This window comes from Filicampus tigris, chromosome 5 (assembly GCF_054856515.1).
Source record: "Filicampus tigris isolate MCC_2025a chromosome 5, RoL_Ftig_1.0, whole genome shotgun sequence".
Classification (NCBI taxonomy): domain Eukaryota; kingdom Metazoa; phylum Chordata; class Actinopteri; order Syngnathiformes; family Syngnathidae; genus Filicampus; species Filicampus tigris.
The window spans coordinates 13,619,685-13,640,727 of NC_141221.1; the positions used below are offsets into that span (position 1 = coordinate 13,619,685).

General features: G+C 40.4%; 1 protein-coding gene across 3 annotated transcripts in view; it reads left to right on the plus strand.

Annotated features, from left to right (window-relative positions):
• Window positions 1-21,043, plus strand: part of stpg2 (sperm-tail PG-rich repeat containing 2) — a 64,372-nt gene that overhangs the window by 17,190 nt on the left and 26,139 nt on the right. The window contains exons 11-13 of one of the 3 annotated variants that reach the window (XM_086029741.1): window positions 12,269-12,431; window positions 13,792-13,907; window positions 18,954-19,120. In XM_086029741.1, coding sequence (XP_085885867.1) covers window positions 12,269-12,431; window positions 13,792-13,907; window positions 18,954-19,115 — 441 coding nt within the window. In that variant the 3' untranslated portion in view covers window positions 19,116-19,120. Of the gene's footprint in view, window positions 1-12,268; window positions 12,432-13,791; window positions 13,908-18,953; window positions 19,812-21,043 lie in introns of those variants that run through there. The other 2 variants (XM_086029740.1, XM_086029742.1) reach the window with 2 other exon arrangements.

The window sequence follows — 21,043 nt, forward strand, 5'->3', positions numbered from 1 at the left end:
AAAGTCCTTAAAAGAAGGAAGTGCCAATTTTCAGACTTAAATAAGTGGGACAATGCAGCAGTAGCATCTGACCCACTACTACAATGATGCCAGGGATCCTTTTTTTCCACAACTTTTATCTTTGACTGCTTCCTGACTTTTACTTAATTAGTTCTTTTTGCTACTTTTCCTGCACCCTTATTAGTCTCCTTCCAAGAACATTCTGCCTTTGTTCTCCTTCAAATACTTTTAAAGTTGTCTCTCTAATCATCCATCATGTATTTTTATTTTATTTTTACATCAACTAGAAATGCAAAGTTGGTAGGTGACCACAATGTATCCCATCCACATATTTAGGATTTTCCCATGTATTCCAGTGTACTAGCGGATAAAAGCAAAATTAGAGAAGGGAATGCAGGATTGTTTTATTTATGAAGGCAATTTGGTATAATAACATATTTACAACCAAAACTGTCTGAAAATGAGCAAATTGATATATGGGCTTAGCCATGATGTTAAGGTGATACGTAAGTTTTATTCCTACATGAGTAAAACATTTTTGAAAAGGCTGAATTGTGGTGCAGTTGCACTATCAAGAGTGGAAGTTGGTCATGAAACTTTGACAAAGAACAGTTGTGGCCATGGACAGAGACACTATTGGCTAGTTGTTTGATCAAGCTCACTGCAGAGACCGATAACTGTGTCTTGCTATGCTATTGAAGGGGAAGTCAACACCCCCAAAATATTTGCAATAATATGTTCTATGCACCTTCACTAGTCTAAACATGGCATTCTGATTAATATTGTGTTTGTGGAGTATGAGTTAAGCAGCAAAATCCACCTGCTTTTAGCCATCTCAGGGGGCGGGCATTTTGTTACTTCTGTCGACTGAAAATGACATCACGGTTGCTCAGGGCTGCGGTAACGACCAATCACGGCTGACATGTTTTCTGAAGCTGAGCCATGATTGGTTGTTACCTTAAGTACCTCAGTAACTGTGATGTCATTTTCAGTTGACAGAAGCGACAAAATGGCTGCCCACTGAGATGGCTAAAAACGGGTGAATTCTACTGCTTAACTCGTATTCCATTCCAAAAATGACTTTAGAAGAATGTTGTATGCATACCCACTTATCACACAACTTGTAAAGAAAATTTTGGGGTTGAATTCCCTTTAACATCTTTAATGATATTTTCATTCATTGTGAAAGCTGAATTGAAACACAAAGTAAGTTGTTAATAACTTTAATCAGACTACTATTTTTGAAGCAGTAACTCTCAAAATGGCCACTTTAAATGGCCACCATTTTACAGTAATACATTACTTTGTAGAGCATCCTGTAGGGCCACGTGTCCCAAAATGTCTAAAAGTGGCTTGCCCTTGTTTCGACTCACTAACCATCTTATTTGTGTTTTGCGAGCCTAATTTGCAGCGTTTGTAGGTGGAGGAGCATCTAGGTTAATGTGGGCGGATGCGCTAAAGCCCTCCTCTGGCACAAAACAAGTTAAAGAAAAGTCAGAAAAACGGTGTAAAAAAAACCCCCACGAAAACGCTTGCTTCATTTACATAAACTTCTATGCTCGAGCCTGTGTACCTGAGTGGCCACGTGTCCCGGCTTCACACAGAGCCTCGTTGATGAGCACTTAATGAAAAGGAGCCGGGTACACTCTTGCTGGAGTCGTTAGCCACATGCCGCGCTGCAGCCGAAGCCGGCGTCGCCGTGGCGACGCCCCCAAAGCCCCCGCAAGGACCGATATTAAAAAGCGACCACCGATATTCCGGCACAGGACACACGAAGAAAGGATGAAGGCATCGCCACACCGTCTCTTGTCATCTGTTTCATGTGCCGCGATACTCTTCATGTTGGAAGTGACGGCAAAGGCAAGTATGAAAGCCGCACTCTGTCACGTTCAATGAACCACGACGTCTGCACGCGGCTATTGAACACACCACGAGCACCTGTTATCCGACTCGCTTTAATATTTCCTCTTTGATAACTGCTCCTTGCTCTCTTTGCAACATCTTTTGTTTGCTTTGTTCCAGCAGTCTTAGTAATTTGCATGATGTCTTATCTTTCAAGGCCACTCCTTGAAGAGTACATGTTTTTAATCCACAGTCATTGCCAGATTTATTTGTAGAATGAAAGACAAAAGTATAATGGTTAACAGAAGTATAACTCCCAAAGCAATGTTTTGAAGTGTACATGCATGAGCTTTTAAAAGGCGGGGCCAGATCTGGAAAAATGTAACAAGCAGGGACTGCGCAAGAATGTTTTTCTCTCGCTAAAGGGGGGCTTGACCGAACCATATAGGGGATTGAGAGAAAAAATATAAATATTTTACAATATCAAATAAAATGTTGGAGGACCTTAAAGATTAAGTAAACCCATATTGTTTTCATGAATATGTTCTATGCAGGCCCACTAGTTGAAAACAAGGCATTCTGATAAATATTGCGTTTGCGAAATAAGAGTTAATCCACACTTTTTTAGCCATCCCTGGGGGCGGCCATTTTGTCACTTGTGTCGACTGAAAATGACATCACAGTTGCTCTGGGCTCAGGTGACGGTCAATCACACCTCACCTGTTTTCTGAAGCAGAGCCGTGATTGGTCAGTACCTCAACCCTGAACATTTGTGACGTCATTTTCAGTCGTCAGAAGTGACAAAATGGCCCTGCCACTCTTATTCCAGAAACGCAATATTAATCAGAATGCCGTGTTTCAACTAGTTGGCCTGCATTGAACATATTCTTGAAAAAAAAATGTTTCTACTGGTAAACTGACTTATTTTCTTCTCTAACGACAATATCCTTCCTTCTTTACCTGCCTCTTTCCTCTCCTCTCCTCTCTCTCTCTCTCTCTCTCTCTTTCTCCTCCTCATAATGGCCTCTTCTCAGCCGAGGTCGTGGGATACACCCGCAGGCAGCGCCCAGGGACAGCAACTGAAGAATTTAATTTGGACCGATGTTCTCCCCCGAGGCGCTGTGGCGTGGGCTCTGCCTTCTATAGATTAGTGACACATTGCACTGTCCCCCCGAGCGACGGCGCACACAGGCTCTTTTGTCACTTTTTTTTACAGCGCTTGCCTTTCTGCTCCTTCTTCATTGCTGTCAGTTTCATTCTCCCGCCACTTACGCTGAGATGAATGGAGGTCCGCGCGGACTGCCACTCAGAGGCAGGTCGGCTCACTGGCGAGGACAATAGCCGGATAGCCAAAATGTTGACAACCAATTTGATCGGAGAGACTGAAACTCAATTGGATAATACAGTAGAGGGCGCTGGGCCAACTTTAGTCTTGTTTCAAATGTTCCCATAAGAAATAATAGGAGTTGCTAAAGCTTTTATTCACAGTTAATAACTAGACAGGCAACGATTGATGTCACATTTGACCATTATTAACAATACTGTAAGTGTTGAAAATATTTAACTATACAATAAAACAAAAAAGTCAATTTATGACTGACAGAAGAGAGTGAAGGTGTTTGGAAGTTTGGAATGTGTATATTCTGCTAGAAAAGACAAGTGCCATAACTTAACTTTGCAACTTTTCTGTCAAAGGTTTAAAGGAAGCATTTAATATTCATAATGAACTTAAAGGGGGATATGCATTGTAAAAAAAACTGTTTGCAAGATTTGAAAATGGCCACTCAAGTCGCTGACCCAAGCTATGCCCCTAACTAACGTGCATGAGCGCGATCGTCAAACATGACCTTTCATGGCATCCGATTATGAAAGCGTGTAGTCCTGAAAATGCATATCTGGCTGCAACAAAATAGCAGTGCTAGCAATACTAAGCTAGCATTAGCACTGTATACAAGCCAAAGTTAGCCATGGCTGCTATGTTGGTAGCATGACTTATTTGTAATGGAGTGTTACTATCACTCAACTCAACTTTTTTGTTGAGAAAGCACTTTACAAAACCACAAAGTGCTGTACATATGATCAAACATAAAACAAGTGTTACTTTTTGGAATGTACAATCGGTTAAAAAACTTTAAACGGGTAATAAACTCACCTGTCGAGCAGAAATGCTGCTAATTCCTCATTGCTTCTGAATCCTTTCAGCTACCTGAGGAACCTTCACTCTGCCTCTGTTTGATAGTCTTATGACCAGTTGTTGGCAAACGAGAGATGGATATTCTGCCACAACTTTGCCTTGGGTGCATAAGAAATGAATGACACATCAAGTCAAGCCTTCTGCACTTGGTTTGCTGTTTTTCCCCAGGCATTTTTCTTAAAAATCAAATTAGAGGCTCAAGATTGAGCCAGAAAGGGCCTCCTTTTTTTTTTTTTTTTTTTTTTTTTCTCCCAGAGACACCTTTTTACTAATACACTCTACTCCTGTCAGGGCGTCCTGACATTTTTGACAAATATGACATAGTAATGTATTAAATAATAAAAAAGCAAACTCAAGTGGCAAACTTCCTTTTATGCTTGTGAGACAATTCAAAATGTATGAGGTAAATCACCTTCCCGTTACAATCATGCAAATGAGCCACTGCTCAGCCTGCCCCCTCTAGTGCAGGGCCAATGCGGCCGACTGCTTTTGTTACCATGGTGACTAGGCACAGAGTTACTTGCTGAATCTAAAAAAAAGTCAGTAAAAAAGTTAAACATGTTAAAAGCACCAGTTCAATTTTAACTCATGGCTGCAGCACTTCATCACCAATCCGCCAAATTACATTTGTCAATTAGTGTAGCTAGGTACCATACTGATCTAGTTAGGACATCTGTCTCGGGCTTGACTCTTAGCGCCATTATTTTTGTATGGAGTTTGGAGTTTGTGTGCGTGTGTGTTTGTGAATCCTCGGCAGTACTCGCCGCATCATCATTACTTTGACAGCAGACAAAAAAATCCATAGTAAATCTATAAGTCCATTCGGTCCCTGGTCTGCCATAACTAGAGGCCGCAGTTGCCAGTAGCGCTGCGTGTCATAAAAATGCAATGAAGAGAATGTCAATAAGTGACAAACATACATCTCTCGCCCTGTGGCGTCAACGCCACATGGTCGCCTTCTTTTTTTTTTTTTTTTTTTTCCTTGATGGACTTGATTTTATTTATGTTCCGCCACATTTCATATGCTCTGTCTCTGTCACCAGTCGTGCGTTTTGCTCTGATTTTATTTCTCTTTATGACTGTCTTTTTGTCAAACTCCCCATAATGTACTTTTCTGAGAGCAATATTGCATCGTCCATTTTTTCCCCTTCTTTTTTCCAAGCACATGTCCCTGACATTAATGAGGTTCTCTCGTCTTGTCGTTCCGTGTGACTGATTTGTGTCTGTGAGCAGCGTCACACCGGACAAATTGTTTTTTATAACGTATGTGACCTATATGAAGGGGACTTTTTTTTTTTTCCCCCGTCCCTGCAGACTTCACACAGCCAACTTGGCTTATTAGCAACAGCAGGATTCTGTCCTTTCTTTTCACTTGATATTCAGTTATTTACTGTAGAATATCTAAGGGTGAACACGTTCTGTACAATTTGTCAGAACTTCAAAACATGGTTTCCTACAGGAAAAAATAGTAATGATAACTAATCAATTCCTGGGTCACACTGTCCAGCCAGTGTTGCAAGGCATTACTCTAACAAACAATGAGAAACACTTGTTTTGGAGTATTCCGCTAATATTCCTTGCAGTGCACAGCTGTTTATATGCTGTGGATCAAATTGATTCTAAAATTAAAGAAATACATTTTTAAAAAGTTCGGTTTTCAGGCTGAAACCTCTTCTGCTTGATTTAATAATGTAGGTATAATCGTTGAGATACCGTTTCACATTGTTTTTTTTTTTTAAATGTTTACACTATGTAATAGGTCTGTAAAAATCCACCAAAATTAAGATTTGATTTGTATCACAATTCGTGACCTGCAATTTGATACAGATGTTTAAATAAATTATTTAACGTAAATTAGAGTACACTGTGACTCGTGGTTTCTTTGGTGGCCCACTTAAAGTGGAAGTCAACCCAAACACATTTTTTCAAGAATATGTTCTATGCAGGCTCACTAGTTAAAACAAAACATTCTGATGAATATTGCGTTTGTGCAATATGATTAAGTGGCAAAATCCACCCATTTTTAGCTATCTCAGGGGGCGGCCATTTTGTCATTTCTGTCGACTGAAAATGACATCACAGTTGGTCGGGCTCAGATGATGACCAATCATGGCTCAGCTTCAGTCGACACAAGTGCCAAAATGGCCGCCCCCAGAGATGGCTAACAACGGGTGGATTAACTCTTATTCCACAAACACAATATTTATCAGAATGCCCTGTTTCAACTAGTGGGCCTGCATAAAACATATTCTGGAAAAAAAATAAGTTTGGGTTGACTTAATGTCAATTTCACACCAAGTGAGACATAAGTAAACAACACACACAATGAGGAGAGAAGACACTTGTCACAATATTGTCTTTTTACTTGCAAGGAGAGCTCAGGGAAGTGTACGATTACAGTTCCTAGAACCCTCCTGCGCCTCCTCCCTTTTATTTTCTTAGGAGTTCCTGATTACAAAGGTGTTCCAGCTCTACGGGAAAGGGTAGCAAAAGCAGCTGGAACACTCTGAACCTGTTTTGTCTATGTGTGCGTGTGCGTGCGCACGTGTGAGCCTTTATCATACATATGTGGAAGCAAAGCACACCAAGCAAGTTGGGCCTGGATATGGAAAAAGCTAAAGCTAAACCCACAAGCTATAAAGCTAACAAGCCTAATCATGAAAAATCTAACACATGAATCATGATATACATTATTATTCTTACATTCCCCCCTGTTTTTCTTACATTTTCACAATCCATTGTTATTGTTTTATTCTGTCCCAAGGACTCGACATCTTACCACGGGATGCTCTTCGATAAGAGCATCGTTCCTATTTTGAGGCTGTGTCCTACTCACATTCCACTTTCTTCACAAGCAACTTCGACTTACATGATTAGAACAAGTTTATAATGCTGAAAAAAAAATACCTTACAATAATTATAGGAGTAAATATGGTATAACCTATGAACAATTATTCCATCACTTCCTCGAAGTTTTTTGCTCTACTGTACTTGTTGTCCTGTCAAGTTTATCTCCTGTTTATTTTCCTTATTATTACTTCCCTACCATCGGTGATTTGAGTCATGGTGTGTGTGTGGAGTGACGCATGTAATAATAATAATAATAATAATGAAATCTGTCTTTTAATATCCCGCCAGTTACACTGAGCAGGCAGAGAGTGTTGTTGTCATCATCATAACTGATATTGGTGCTGATAAAGTAGAAAATGCTGGAGACACATGACTGTTATTATTATTGCTGCTTGGCGACTCTCATCACATTATTTGTATGCAGCCAACAGATGAAATGTGCCTGTGTTGATATATGCACGTCTGTTAGTGGCATTATGAGATTTTTTCCAGTCAATAAACATGTTGCTTGTATCAAGAGCGTACACACAACAAAATAGTTTACTTTAGGTTTTATAACAAGTGGCAATGTCACTTTGAAAGTAAATTTTTGACGTTCATTCGACCTCTTTCTTCCCTAATAGACACCAACCTCCTAATGCGGTGTTTCACAATCTTTAGCAAGGCACGTATTTTACATTAGGAAAAACAACACCAAACAAACATGTTACAAAAAGTGGACACACAGTTTAATGATGTACCTTCTCCATAAGATGTAAGAGCATTTAATTGTTCTGCCTGTCACTGTATGTTGCTGGCATAGATAGATGATCTTTGATATTTTTGTTGTAAATAAATGATTTTTGGACTAACTAAGCGAACTTGGATAATTGGATTATTAATGTACATTTTATTCGTATATTTTATAAAATGTATAAAAATGTTGTTTTTTTTTCCCCTTAAAATGTATAAGATTGGTTATGTTTATTTGATCAAATATATTAAAATTGATTGTTTTTAATAAATACTACTACCATGGGTATAAAATGTATTTTGATTTATAATTTAACAGCATAAAATATTTGATTACTATTTACAAAAGATGGTATAAAATGTACACGTTCTAAAATAATATATATGAATAGAAATATGGTAAATGGACTGTCACTTGTAGGAATATGTACTTATTCTTACATTTTTTAGCTATTAAAATAATAGAATCTTTTAAATTATTCTAGATTTACATAAAATATCGGCAAAACAAGGTATGTGATGAAGTCATAAAAGATGGCATAAAATACATGTATTTCAAAATGATATATAGAAAATTATAATTTATTTATTATAGTCTTTTAAACATGTACCGGTATACCATTTTTCAAAATATTAGCTTTGTATTCATGTTGTATGAACAAATTCTTTATTAGTAAATGTATTAACTTAATTAATTTTGATATATAATCTATTTTTAAATTGAGTATTTAATAGAATATTAGAATATTGGCCAATAATTTTCTTTAAAATATATTTTTCCATAAAATATGAAGTATAAAAAAATATATATATTTTAAATAATTATACAAAATATACTAATTTTATTCAATTTATTTTTCATAAAAGACATATCACATTTTACTATTTTAAAATAAGATGTCTTGTATAGCACATATAACAAAAGATTTACTGTATATCTTTAAAATGAATGCCACATAGCCATACAATGAAATGGCGGTAATAATGAGGACGTTCAAAAGGAAGTTGAGTTCTCCCAAGAAAGAAGTATGTAAGTTTTATTGGTGCACAGATGGTGAAGTTGCGTGTTGTGCATTTTGAGGTTTTATGATGTGTGGACACTCTCTAAGCGAGAAAATCTCCTCGAGCCGAGAAGTGCTGCTGCTTATTGTTAGTTTCCCACTGGCTGCTTGTTATAAAAACAAGCAGAGTGGAGGAACAAAAATAGAAGATTTTGGCCAAAAGCTGCGTGACTTAGAATCGGCCGTAGTCGTTCCTCAACGGTGGTCCACATGTCCACAATCACACACCTATTGTGTGCTAATCTAAATGAAGCCTCCGCTGTGCGTCTTACTGATTGCTTATCTTTTGACCAGCAAGTCGCTGGTTGTCATGGCAATGCTGATTTTTCATCTTCCGTGTGGAATGTACATCAGTGATTACTGTGCCCGTCTTAACCGTAAAGGCTGTTACTTTCTGTGCCCCCACAGACAATGTTTCAACCTTGATTCTGACACTACAGCTAGGTGTTCTGATTTTAATCTATCACAGTGGTGCCTTGGGATTTATTCTGCTCCATGACCGCGCTCTCAACTGAAAACACTCAAATCTCAAATCATCGTTCCTCCCTGAAATGAATAGAAATGCCATTTAACAGTTACAGCGCACCCCCCAAAATACTTTTTTTATTTAAAAAAAAAAAAACACAAAAAAGACCTAAATGATTGTAATGTGTTTTTTAACTCATTCACTGCCAGGCATTTTCAGACCTTCTTTTACCCTAACGTTTGAAAAAATTGTAAAAAAAAAAAAAAATGTAAATAAGTTCCTGGGACTGAATGGTTGGACTGTGAAAAGACAAGTAAATACGTCAATGGCAGTGAATGAGTTAATAAGACAAATAGCACTCTTAATTCAATAAAATGTAACAAATTAAACAGTTTTCCACAGCATCCAAATACCCGGTAAGGTAAATTTTGAGATTTGTTTCAAAATAGCTACGTTAATGTAGCTACTCACTGACCTGTTTTCTGAAGCTGAGCCGTGATTAGTCGTTACCTGAGCCCTGAGCAGTTGTGATGTCATTTTCAGTCGACAGAAGTGACAAAATGGCCGCCCCCAGAGACGGCTGAAAAGGGGTGGATTTTGCTGCTTAACTCATATTCCACACACACACACACACACACAATATTAATCAGAATGCCTTGTGTCAACTAGTGGCCCTGCCGGGAACATATTTTTGAAAAAAATATGTTTGGGTTGACTTCCATTTTAATCCATATTTCATATGAATCATATTGCCTTGTTTCAACACGTGGGCCTGCATAGAACATATTCTAAAAAAAATATATATTGGGTTGACTTCCACTTTAAGAACGTGTCCAGTCCAGAACGGTGTAGTCCGCCAGCTGTGTCCGGCAGATGTTTGAGTCGTAGAGCATTTACATGCCAGCACCCCACCCGTCTCCGCAGGTGTGCCCATTTTGATGCAGCAGCTGCATGTTTGGATACAGACAGATGTTGAGCAGTAGCAGGTTGATGATTTTGGGAGCTAAGCAGCCACACAGACAGTCAACAGGGAGAGTCGAGATTAATAAAGATGTAAAATGAAAAAGGCGAGCTGCTCGTTTGCTCAAGTGGGCCCTGTGGACTTGGCGGGGCTAGGAGGGGAGGGTGGGGAGGAGGGGGCTGGGTTTCCAGGTGTGGTTGTCAGTGTTTGTACAGGATGCAGTGGCTGCCAAGACTTACAGACAGCTTACTTCATTATAGCACACATTCATCACGGGGAGACTTGCTGTTGAACGCCTTCCAAGCTCACGTTACTTGGAGGTGGATTAGCTTTTTACAGCCATGCAGACACTTGATTAGGTACTGCGAAATCTAATGACGGCCGGTATTGCTGCGCTTTGAGCTTGCGGCGTTGTACGACTGCACCGCATCAACTTGAGGGATGCTCCTTGCCAATGTACACCACTGCAATTAGGCAAAGCAGCAAATGAAGGCGTCTGTAGCATGGGCAATCCAAACGGAGTGTTATTATATTTGTTTCATATAGTCAAAAGTTGAGTTCCTCCAAGTGCTACTAACTTGATTCATTTGTCACAATTTACCAGAAAAATGTAATCAAAATGGACAAAATTGTTCCTGGAAGCATTATACCAAAGAGTACAAATGTCTGGCCATTTACATACCAACTGAATAGGATACAAACAATATATGTTTTGTCTCTTGTATATTACATGTAAAGGTGCGTCTACAACCTCATTAAGGCCTTATGACACCCACCATACCTCAGCGACTAAAAGCGATTATTTAGCAGATGCTTATCAGCTTCATGATGACACACCAGCTGTGCTTATGCAGCACATTAGCAAGCTATTCCTGGGAAAGAGGGGAAAAAAACCAAAACAATATTCACTGTTGGTTAAACTAAATGCCATGCGCATCTTTTTAAAATGATAAGCCAACAAAATAGATGTGTGGTCATGTACTGTTAATGGCGAGATGGCTATTTTGAGGGAAAAGAGTGCTTTTCATTTTAATGGCTGACAAGTAATTATCGAGTGCTTTGCTCACATAATCAGCGCAGAAAGCCATCAAGATTCTCAATGTAACTTCTTGGAGTGGAAAGGAGAGGAAAATAACAGTGTTTAACTCTTCATATACTGAACTTAAACCACATTAAATTCTAATCAGTAAGAAAAGGTATGGTTCCTCAAATTGTGTTTTGTTAGTTGAACACAAAACATTTTTCTTTGATTTCTTGGTCCATGCTCCATTTACGTTCCGGTACTTCTCTCCTCATCCTCCAACCGAGTCCATAAACGATAAGCGGAATCACAGCCCTGGTTAGAGATGATTAAAGATGGAAGACCAGCGAGGAAGAAGAGCTAAATGACAGCTCTGCTATGTTAAGTCTAAATGGATGTGTAGCTATATTCAGCCCTCACCATCAATTATTCACACAGCGAGACTGATTCTTCTTGACTTGAAGCTAGCAGGGTTCTCTTAGGTGACACCCATTCTACATGTCGTGATTTTTGCCATTTCAAATTATTCAAACACAGCAGAGTTAAAGATGGGCTGATTGTGTGAAAAATCACTTGTCATATTTTTAGAAATGTGGCACTCATCTGTCTGTGGAGAAAAAAAAATTGTGCGAGTCCACAAATAAGCCTTTGTTTGTCTCTGCTAGCAAGCAGCGTGTTGCCATATGTTGGATAATAGTCCAACAAGTCTGGCTTTGTTTTCTAGTGAACAGATGGCCTGTGACGGAAACCCCAAAGTGGAAAAAAAATGGAGACACAAATAATACACACATTTATTTTCACTTTCTACTGTAATTTGGGGTGGTGTTCTTTTCCCTGCCAAATGAGTATTCTGTGTATTTAATATTCAATTCACCAAAAACATATATTTCTTTGTGTATTTGAAGTTGCTGAAAAACCAAATATTTATTCTTTGTGTATTTCATTTTCAGTCTCTCAATTCTTACTCCTGAAATAACTGCCGCCGCTTAACCTTGGATCAGCAAACTTTTTAGAACATGTTTTGGGACCAATTCAGTTCAGCGGCTCCATGCTGTGGTGCTCCTGTTTTGGTTAGCAATGGTTGGAATCCAATTAACATCATTTAACGGAAAATAATTAATAAGATGTTTCTCACCCTCAGGATTCTCCTCCACCCAATGCGTACAACATAAACAGGGGACCAAAGGGCACAGGTGAACACTTTGCAGCTCGGACTAAAGAAGCCAGAAGACGACAAAGCAGTTTCCTATCGGCGGCCCCACGACATACTGCTTCCTTTCTACGCTGTGTGCACACTGGACCAGGTATCCATCTATCATACCATCTCTCTCTCTCTCTTTTTTGTTTTTCTTTTCTTTTTTCTTTTTAAGGTATTTTGATTTACGGCCCACTATTCTGACTAAGAAACCCCGGCCTTACAACATTTCTAGAACTTCACACGGGCTTGTGTAGTGTATCAGTGACATTTAATATACTGTAGTCCTTTCTTTTGTACATGTCCTTTGTTCCCAGTGAAATCAAAGCTTTGTCCGTGTAGCATGTCGCAGAATCTTATTGGACTCCTTGCCTATTGTGGTGCCCCCCTTTTCCTCACTACACACTGATGCATTATGCACCGGCTAACCATTGAAACTGCAAGGCAAGTGAATGCTTGCAATGCCGTCACGGATCAGTGATTGAAAATCTCTGATCTATCCAGACGTAGTTGTAGAAGCGGGGGTACAGTGAGAGTCCCGCCCTTCTCTCTCCAATTAGCTCGCCATCTCGGCGGGCCTCCGAGCTAATATTGACTTCAATTACAGTCTCAATGAAGAAAATGTTGTTTCAAAATGAATAGATTCCTGACTTAGTTGGATAATTTATGACTTGGCCCATTTCACCATGGGACTCAACCCATGAGGCACCTCCAACCGTTTAACCAAATTCCAATTTGCATATAAATAGATTTGCACTGTTTGCTGTGCTGTTTCCCCACACACGCGCACACACACCTACACAGATGCACTTTGAAATGTGCTTAGTCGCGCACACACGCACAATCATTTTCTCCATTACTGAATTTGCATATATGAATAGGTCCGCAGTGTATGGACCATTAGGGAACATTATATTCTTCATCATTCTAAAGGAAGCTAACTATAAAAACACGGGGTACATAAATCCCCTATAGGATGCCATATGTTGGCATAATTAGAATATTTGCATGGTGGTTTCCATGTGTGTGTTGTTTCTAGTTGGCTATTACATTTTAAAGTCAGAGGGCCATATTTCCGTGCTTGCCGCAAGTCGAGTGCAAAGTGCAGTCTCGCAGTCAGAAATGGGCGTTTGCGCCGCTGTGGGACTGAACACAGCCGACTTGATTCCCGGGAATCGAATTGGCTCTGCTCATTCCCTTTAAATTCAGCATAGGTGAGGCACGCAATCTACATGGCAGAAGAAAAATGGACTTAGCCCACGCCCACTCCCGCACACACTCCACTAAGTGCATTTATTGGGAACTGTAAAGATCTCCACTTGCGGATGATGTAAAGTTGGCTACTGCAAAATGGGCACAGATTGTCTTCACCAACTCCATCCACAACCCCCGCAACCCCATTTTGATACAGTATACTGTTAAAAGTGTGTCATCTTATTGCAAAAAATGTGCTGTTGTTGGTTGACTAGGTCCAGGTGAGTACAACCCAAGTGTGAGATCCTCCCCTCCAATGTCTCTGATGTCCTCCAGAGAAGAGCGCTTCAAAGAGACTACCAACACCAATCCAGGACCTGCCGCTTACCAGGTACCTGTCATACACAAATTCAGTGTTCACATCATTACACAATGCTGACACGGTGATGAACAAACTTTGTGTCCTTGAGATTGAATGTTTCATCACGTTTATCAGTTTTTCTCAAGAAATTTTCCTTCATAGAGTTCATTTTTACTTGTATACTGGCTGTACTGGGGCGGCACGGTGGTCGACTGCTTAGCACGTCCGACTCACGGTTCAGAGGTCGTGGGTTCGATCCCGGCGCCGGCCTCCCTGTGTGGAGTTTGCATGTTGTCCCCGTGCCTGCGTGGGTTTTCTCCGGGTACTCCGGTTTCCTCCCACATTCCAAAAACATGCATGGTAGGTTGATTGTACACTCTAAATTGCCCCTGGGTGTGATTGTGAGTGCGGATGTTTGTTTGTCTCTGTGTGCCCTGCAATTGGCTGGCAACCAACTCGGGGTGTACCCCGCCTACTGCCCGAAGACTGCTGGGATAGGCTCCAGCATGCCCGCGACCGTTGTGAGGAGAAGCAGTATGGATAATGGATGGATGGATGGATAGTGGCTGTACTGGATTTATAACAGTGGCAAAAGATGTGAAAAATATGATTCATATCCCAGTCATTTTCAAGAATTTTTTTTTCTCCTTTCTAGAAGATTCTGACAACACAAATTCTAATAACAACAATACAACAATAACAATAAATGAGTAACTTTGGACATGGCACTTTGTCAAAATGTGACATTGGAATTTCAAGTTTTTCCACATGTCATTTTCAGTTCAAACGATATTCCATTTCACCTAATAAATATTAGCCAAAGTCTTGTTCAAGCACTCCACTTAAAATAACGTAATTGGTAATGTAACGCATTATGAGTTGTGTCCTGACATTATGAGCCAGGGTCTCTGTGGCAACAAACAAGTCGATATTCAGTAACATCAGTCTGATTCTGAAGCTGTTGTGAAAGCCTTATCTTGTATTCTATGTTGTTTTAATGAAAGTAACAACTTTGGGCGGCAAATGTGCGGGTGAGTGGAAGAGCGCATGTTGCTTGCGGTCCTCGCTGACTTTGAGTCGTCAACATGAAAGACAAAAACAACAGTTCACATCCATGCTAACACACGTGCGTTATCGCAGAGCTCTGGCTTTGCACCCGCCCCCAAGCCTCTGTGTAAAAACAGTCGAAATCAACTCTAAAACCGTCTCTGAATATCATCGTCCATGTCAGACGTTCGCCTCAGTGTGACCAAGTGTCCTCAAGCAGCAAGTCGTAATTGACTTTTACAGGCTCCTTCATTTACATTACGTCAGATAGTGTCGCTGATGTCTTCTATTTAGTCTTTGTGGTGTGTTGAGTGTCTACAAATAGCCGTGTAATGCAAAAATTACACAAGTGAGCACTTCTATTTAACTTCCATTTAATTTGATTTGAGAGAGTTTCCCAATATGGTACAAAGGATGAAAATGATTGGAAAAATAATCACAAATTGGTTAGCTGTGCTGGCCCATGTTTTAAGAAACATTTTAACATTCATTTCACATTTAAGTCCACAAAATATGTTTAAGGTCGGTTTTTGGTATTTTTGCTCCTCACCGCAGGGGGCTGCTTTACTCCAGGGGGAAAAAAAAGGCATACTGTTATTGTGTTTTAGATGGGCTGCTGTCTCCTAAATAATTGTCACAGAAGTTCTCAAAAAGTATTATGCTTCTCTTTCATAGAAATTGCATTAAAGCGGAAGTCAACCTGAACATATTTTTTTCAATGTTCCCAGCAGGCCCACTAGTTGAAACACGGCATTCTGATTAATTTTGCGTTTGTGGAATATAAATTAAGCAGCAAAATGCACTCGTTTTTATCCATCTCAGGGGGCGGCCATTTTGTCTTCTGTCGACTGAAAATGACATCACAACTGCTCACAACGACCAATCACGGCTCAGATTCAGAGAACAGGTCAGCCGTGATTGGTCCTTGTGAGCAGTTGTGATGTCATTTTCAGTCGACAGAAGACAAAATGGCCGCCCCCAGAGATGGCTGAAAACAGGTGAATTTTCCTATATTGCACAAACGCAAAATTAATCAGAATGCCGTGTTTCAACTAGTGGGCCTGCTGAGAACATATTCTCAAAAAAAAAAAAAGTTTTTGGTTGACTTCCGCTTTAAAATGTAAGAAAAAAGTACAATTTATCTCAATTGGGCGGGATCTTACCGCCCCTAAACGTCCGATCCTAGAATCGCCCCTGGTGTGTGGTGTACGCCAAATGATCTACACAGCGCAACGCACGCGACTGAGAGTAGTTATACTGATTATAACGATACCAAAACACTGAAAGGCCAGTTACCAAACACATGGCCCTCCACTGCGTTATGAAAACAATCAACACAATCAGTTGCTTCTCAGTTTTTTTTTTATCATATCATTTAGGATTGTCCCAAGTAACACACCCCACACCGCATGATACTCACTAAGAATGATCTTTTAGAGGCATCAGACAAGCCGGCGTTTGCCAACTTTGGTGGCATGGGAAAAAAAAAAATGCTCGAATTTGCCCCGATTATCGGTATGTGTGTATCCTGCTCTAGATCTCATGAGAGTGAACAGGTGTTTTGAAGTTCAGACACGCTGTCTCAGTTGAACTTCAGCTGCCTTTTCCTTACCCCTCGTGTGGAAGGCATGCCGAAGCCCACGTCGCAGTAATTAGCCTTATGACTGCAGGTACGTTTCGACACCACAGGCCATTCATCCGGCACAAGGATGAGAGGGTGGCAGAGATGAGTGCGGCGTGAGGGAGGGATGTGTAAAGGTGGGAGGAATAAGGAGCAGCGCTGAACAAGGTTGTTTAAACTGCTGGCGAGCAGATGGCAGTGCAGGGGGAATTGTACCTATTTGGGCATTAGCATCATGTGCGCTCATCTATGAAAGTGGCTGTAATGCGCTATCGCTGCCTTCTTGAGTTGCATTAGCCGGCTGATGGAGCTCATTTAGGGGCTCCGGCGCTGCACGAGAGTCGCCTACTTCTGGAGAGTAGGCTTGATTACCTTTCCCCACGTACAACATCGCTCTTATTGGTTGAGCTTCATTTAACAGCGTGTACGCTATACTTCAATAATAAACGATTCAGGGATCAGTTGTCGATCACAAACGGAGGTAGATTAAAGGACGGATGTGCAGGTAAATCTAGAGAAGTATAATGTTCATTAACCACAAACCTTCCTCTGTTCACATCTCCTGATGCGCTTGCTCCACGATTTCTGCTACCAGACTCTTCAGACGACTAGCGATGTGCAATTCTACGGTACATTTAATGGACCCTAATGGCAACTAATATCCAAGCAGGCGTGCAAAGGATATTCATCTCGCAACTAATCTTACACATCTTGAATAATATGCTGTGAAATACGAGAGCACTCTCCTCTGGCACTACTGAACATAAGCTTAGAAAAGTCTGACTCGATGTGGCAACCCATCATGGCCTAAAGGAAAAGGAGAAGATATATATACATATACTGTAAAATTAATATTTGACCTTGTCCATTTGCCTTTTACACAAAATCTAGTGAAATCGGCCTCTGGTGTGACATTGATTGTTTGTCCAACCGCATCAGTTGCTTTTATACACAATTGTCTTCACACTTCACACCCCTGTTCCCGCCTATCCAGCATTCCCTTTCACACTGGCTACATCTCCGTTCCGTCTCCGACTCTACCTTTTGAAACCACAAAATTGACAAGATAACCCTATTCGGTATCAGTGCCGTTTATATGGAATGTCGACACAGGGGTTGTGAAAATGGCTTTTAGAGGCTAAATGCCACAAAAGCTGTAGTGAAAGAGTTGGCTTTACCGAGAAATACTCCCGTGCCTCCTTGTGTTGAGAAAGTGAATCTGTGTTGCTGCAAAAGCTTTGCACGTGAAGCAATTATGGACGGCCAGATCCAGAAAGAGCGTGTAGCGTAATCCGCTCTTCTTACCGGAGACAGCTTGATTCACAAGGGTCCAGCGTGTCTAACGTTGTGCGTATAATGATAATATACAAAAGTAGTCATCATAGCCGGTCAAGTTACTATTATGCATGCATGTGTAAATAATTAGCATTTAGCTTGCAAAGCTGGTGTTGAGTTGTCTTGTACTACCCGCGTGTGTGTTGTGGGAAAGACTCCTGTACACGTCTGTGTTCCGACCCACTAACACCATTCCCTGCACAAATCCCCCTTTTCCCTCTCCCCTCTCTGACCCAGCCAAACATCCCATAATCTACCTCATCATTGCCATGCCGATGGTGTCGTCACTTCCAAAGGGGCTCTTAACCATCCACCTCTAGTGCACCCCCTGTGAGGGTGACCCGGAGTTGAACCCGGAACCCTTTTCCCATCAGGATCAAGATGCAGATCTGAGAGCTCTGGCCTCTTGTGCCTAAATCCCAGCGATGGCGTTTCGGGCATACTGATGATGTGCACGATCACCAGGAGGTCACGATTGGTAGAAGCGGGAGGGAAGCCTTGACGGTTTTGATAGCTCACAGGAAATGGTTTTCCGAGCACTTCCTGGATGGAAGAAATACAGGATTTGTAGCTGTGTTCGAAATCACTGAATTTCAATTATAAAGGAAGTTTGCCATTTTGTAGTGCTGTTTGAATGTGTGTGAGCATAAGGTATGACCTATACCGTGCCCTCAATGTATCCCACAATGCATCTTGAAAAGATGGAGTACATTTTACTGGACATGCATGTAAAAATCAGTGAAACAATGCTAATATAAAAATATAAAAAGGGTCAAATGTATGAAGTGACGATGTAGTGCAAGTGAATCAACATTTTTGTTTTGTTTTTAACTCATTCACTGCCAGAAATTTTCAGACACTCTTTTACCCTAACGTATGAAAAATATAAATAAGATCCTGGGATTGAATGGCTGAACTGTCAAAAGACAAGTAAATTCGTCAATGGCAGTGAATGAGTTAACATGCTTAATCGTGAGCCACTGTAAAACAAAAACAATAGCTCTCAGTAAGCATAATAATGATAATAAATAACATTAACCACTGGAATCTTCTTTGGTTGCGTTTGTGTACAGTTGAGTCCAGGCATCATGAACACAGTGCTGAAGGGAACCTTCAACGCAACCCTCGACAATCCTCTGACGAATCGGCCCCGCCTGGCTGCCCATCTTCTACCGGAAGACAAGGCCATTGATGCCGTTTCCCACCATACCTTCGCTGCCCCCAGTACATCTTAAGCATGGTAGGGTACACACACCATTCAACATATTATAGAGACCCCACATATGACAAGGGAGAAATGGATGTGTCACTCACCTAATATGATACAGTAGTAAATTCACAATTACAGTAAATGACATCACACACCTAACATCACGTCGGGACTGCGGTAAACCAAGGACTCCCCGTACATGATTTATTCAAATGATTCATGTCGGGACTCATGGCACATTAATGTGGTTTCCATTCATTAAAAAGAAGTATATGGAGCCATAATTACTTTATTGCCATTTCTTTAATTCATGTAAATACAATTAATGTCACAGACTTAACTCAAGAATACGATAAACTAAAAACAGAACAAATTAGCATGAATGAGACATTACTATGTAACTGCCTCAAAATGGTCACTTTCTCACGGTTCATTCAAATCAATCATCACCTTCCTCTGTACTCAAGCATAGTTTCTTCAGCTAATATGCGACCAGAACATATCACAGATTCATATGCAGTTATTTACAGTATAGTAGTGAGTCCGAAATTAGAGTAGTACTTTGTTGTGCTACATGTTGGCCAGCACTGCAGTCCACTGAAAAATATGTTGTGTAATTAACTGCAAAAAAAAAGGCAGGGACCCCAACTTTAATAGTCGTTGAGAGAATATTTTAATTATGTGATGGGAACCATTTTGGACGGATTAGACCTTCTGCAACGCAGAAAAAGATTTCACAGCTCTGTACATGACTTTTCTGGCATACGTTCAAGAGCTCAATTGAAATTATAGTCTTCTGGTACTGATAATATTGCAAGTATTAAAGAGAAAAGGACAAGGCGAAGGTTTGTACAGAACTTTACGAACCACGCTGGACGATATTTGAACAGAAATAGAGACTCACTGCGCTTTGGAAGCCTGTTCACAGCCTGGTCCCTCACTCAAATCTGTCCCCCAAACAACATCAACTGACTATTTTCCTCCCCATGGCCATTGAAGCCCCGCCGCGAAAAATAGACTAATGGCGGACTGCAGACGAATGGATAATTAAATAAAGGGTTTCCGTCAATGCTTAATCCGTCTATTTTAAAATTTCTCCCGTCATCATCAGCAAAGCGGGTGTCCGTCAGTGACGGGTAGACGTACCGGTCCGTCACATAGATGGAATGCCCAGCTCTGGTTATACGTTTATAGACGGTCCTCTGTTGACGATGGGATTAAGTTCCTTCGCAGTTGACGTAACCGAGCTTGCCGAAGTGTAAGAGAAACCTATGCTAGAAAGTAGTCAAGTCAAAATTACTGTATTTTTTTGGATATGTATTTGTAACATGCTCTTTTACCTAATGATTGCAGGATACAGCCTGGAAAATGTGTTCATTAACCCTGAATGTGTCAGTTTACAGATCTTATCTTTCAGAAAATTGTTTGATTTGACTAAAATACTCAGATGTTAAACATCTAATCTAAAAGCTGCAAGGTGGCTTTCTAACATATTGCTTTTATAGGCTTGTAGCAGCTCCTGAGGGATCATGTTTTATTTAATGACAAGTAGCTCAGGAGACAATTTGAGGGTGAAAAAAAGCCATTAGAACCCCTAAAGGTCCAAAGCCTTATTCGCCGACTGGGCATAAATCACAGGGTCGTCCATTATGCAGATTTCTTCTGACCAAAGTTGCATAGATGACTCATATCTCAGAAGGTTCACCACTGTGGTCTATGCTCGCTGATTAAATTAGCCTTTTAATTGACACTTCAAGCATTACAAAATTCCCATTTTCTCATGGAAAATAATAACAATTGAAGTAATCAGTTCCAGGTTCAAATTGTTGGCTCAATAATACCAAAGACGAGATGCAGAATTAAAAAAAAATTGCCTGCTAGAGTCAATCATTACACTTTTTAACATTGTTTGTCGTACAGGTTTGGGTGAAATGTCAGGATGAACCAAAAATA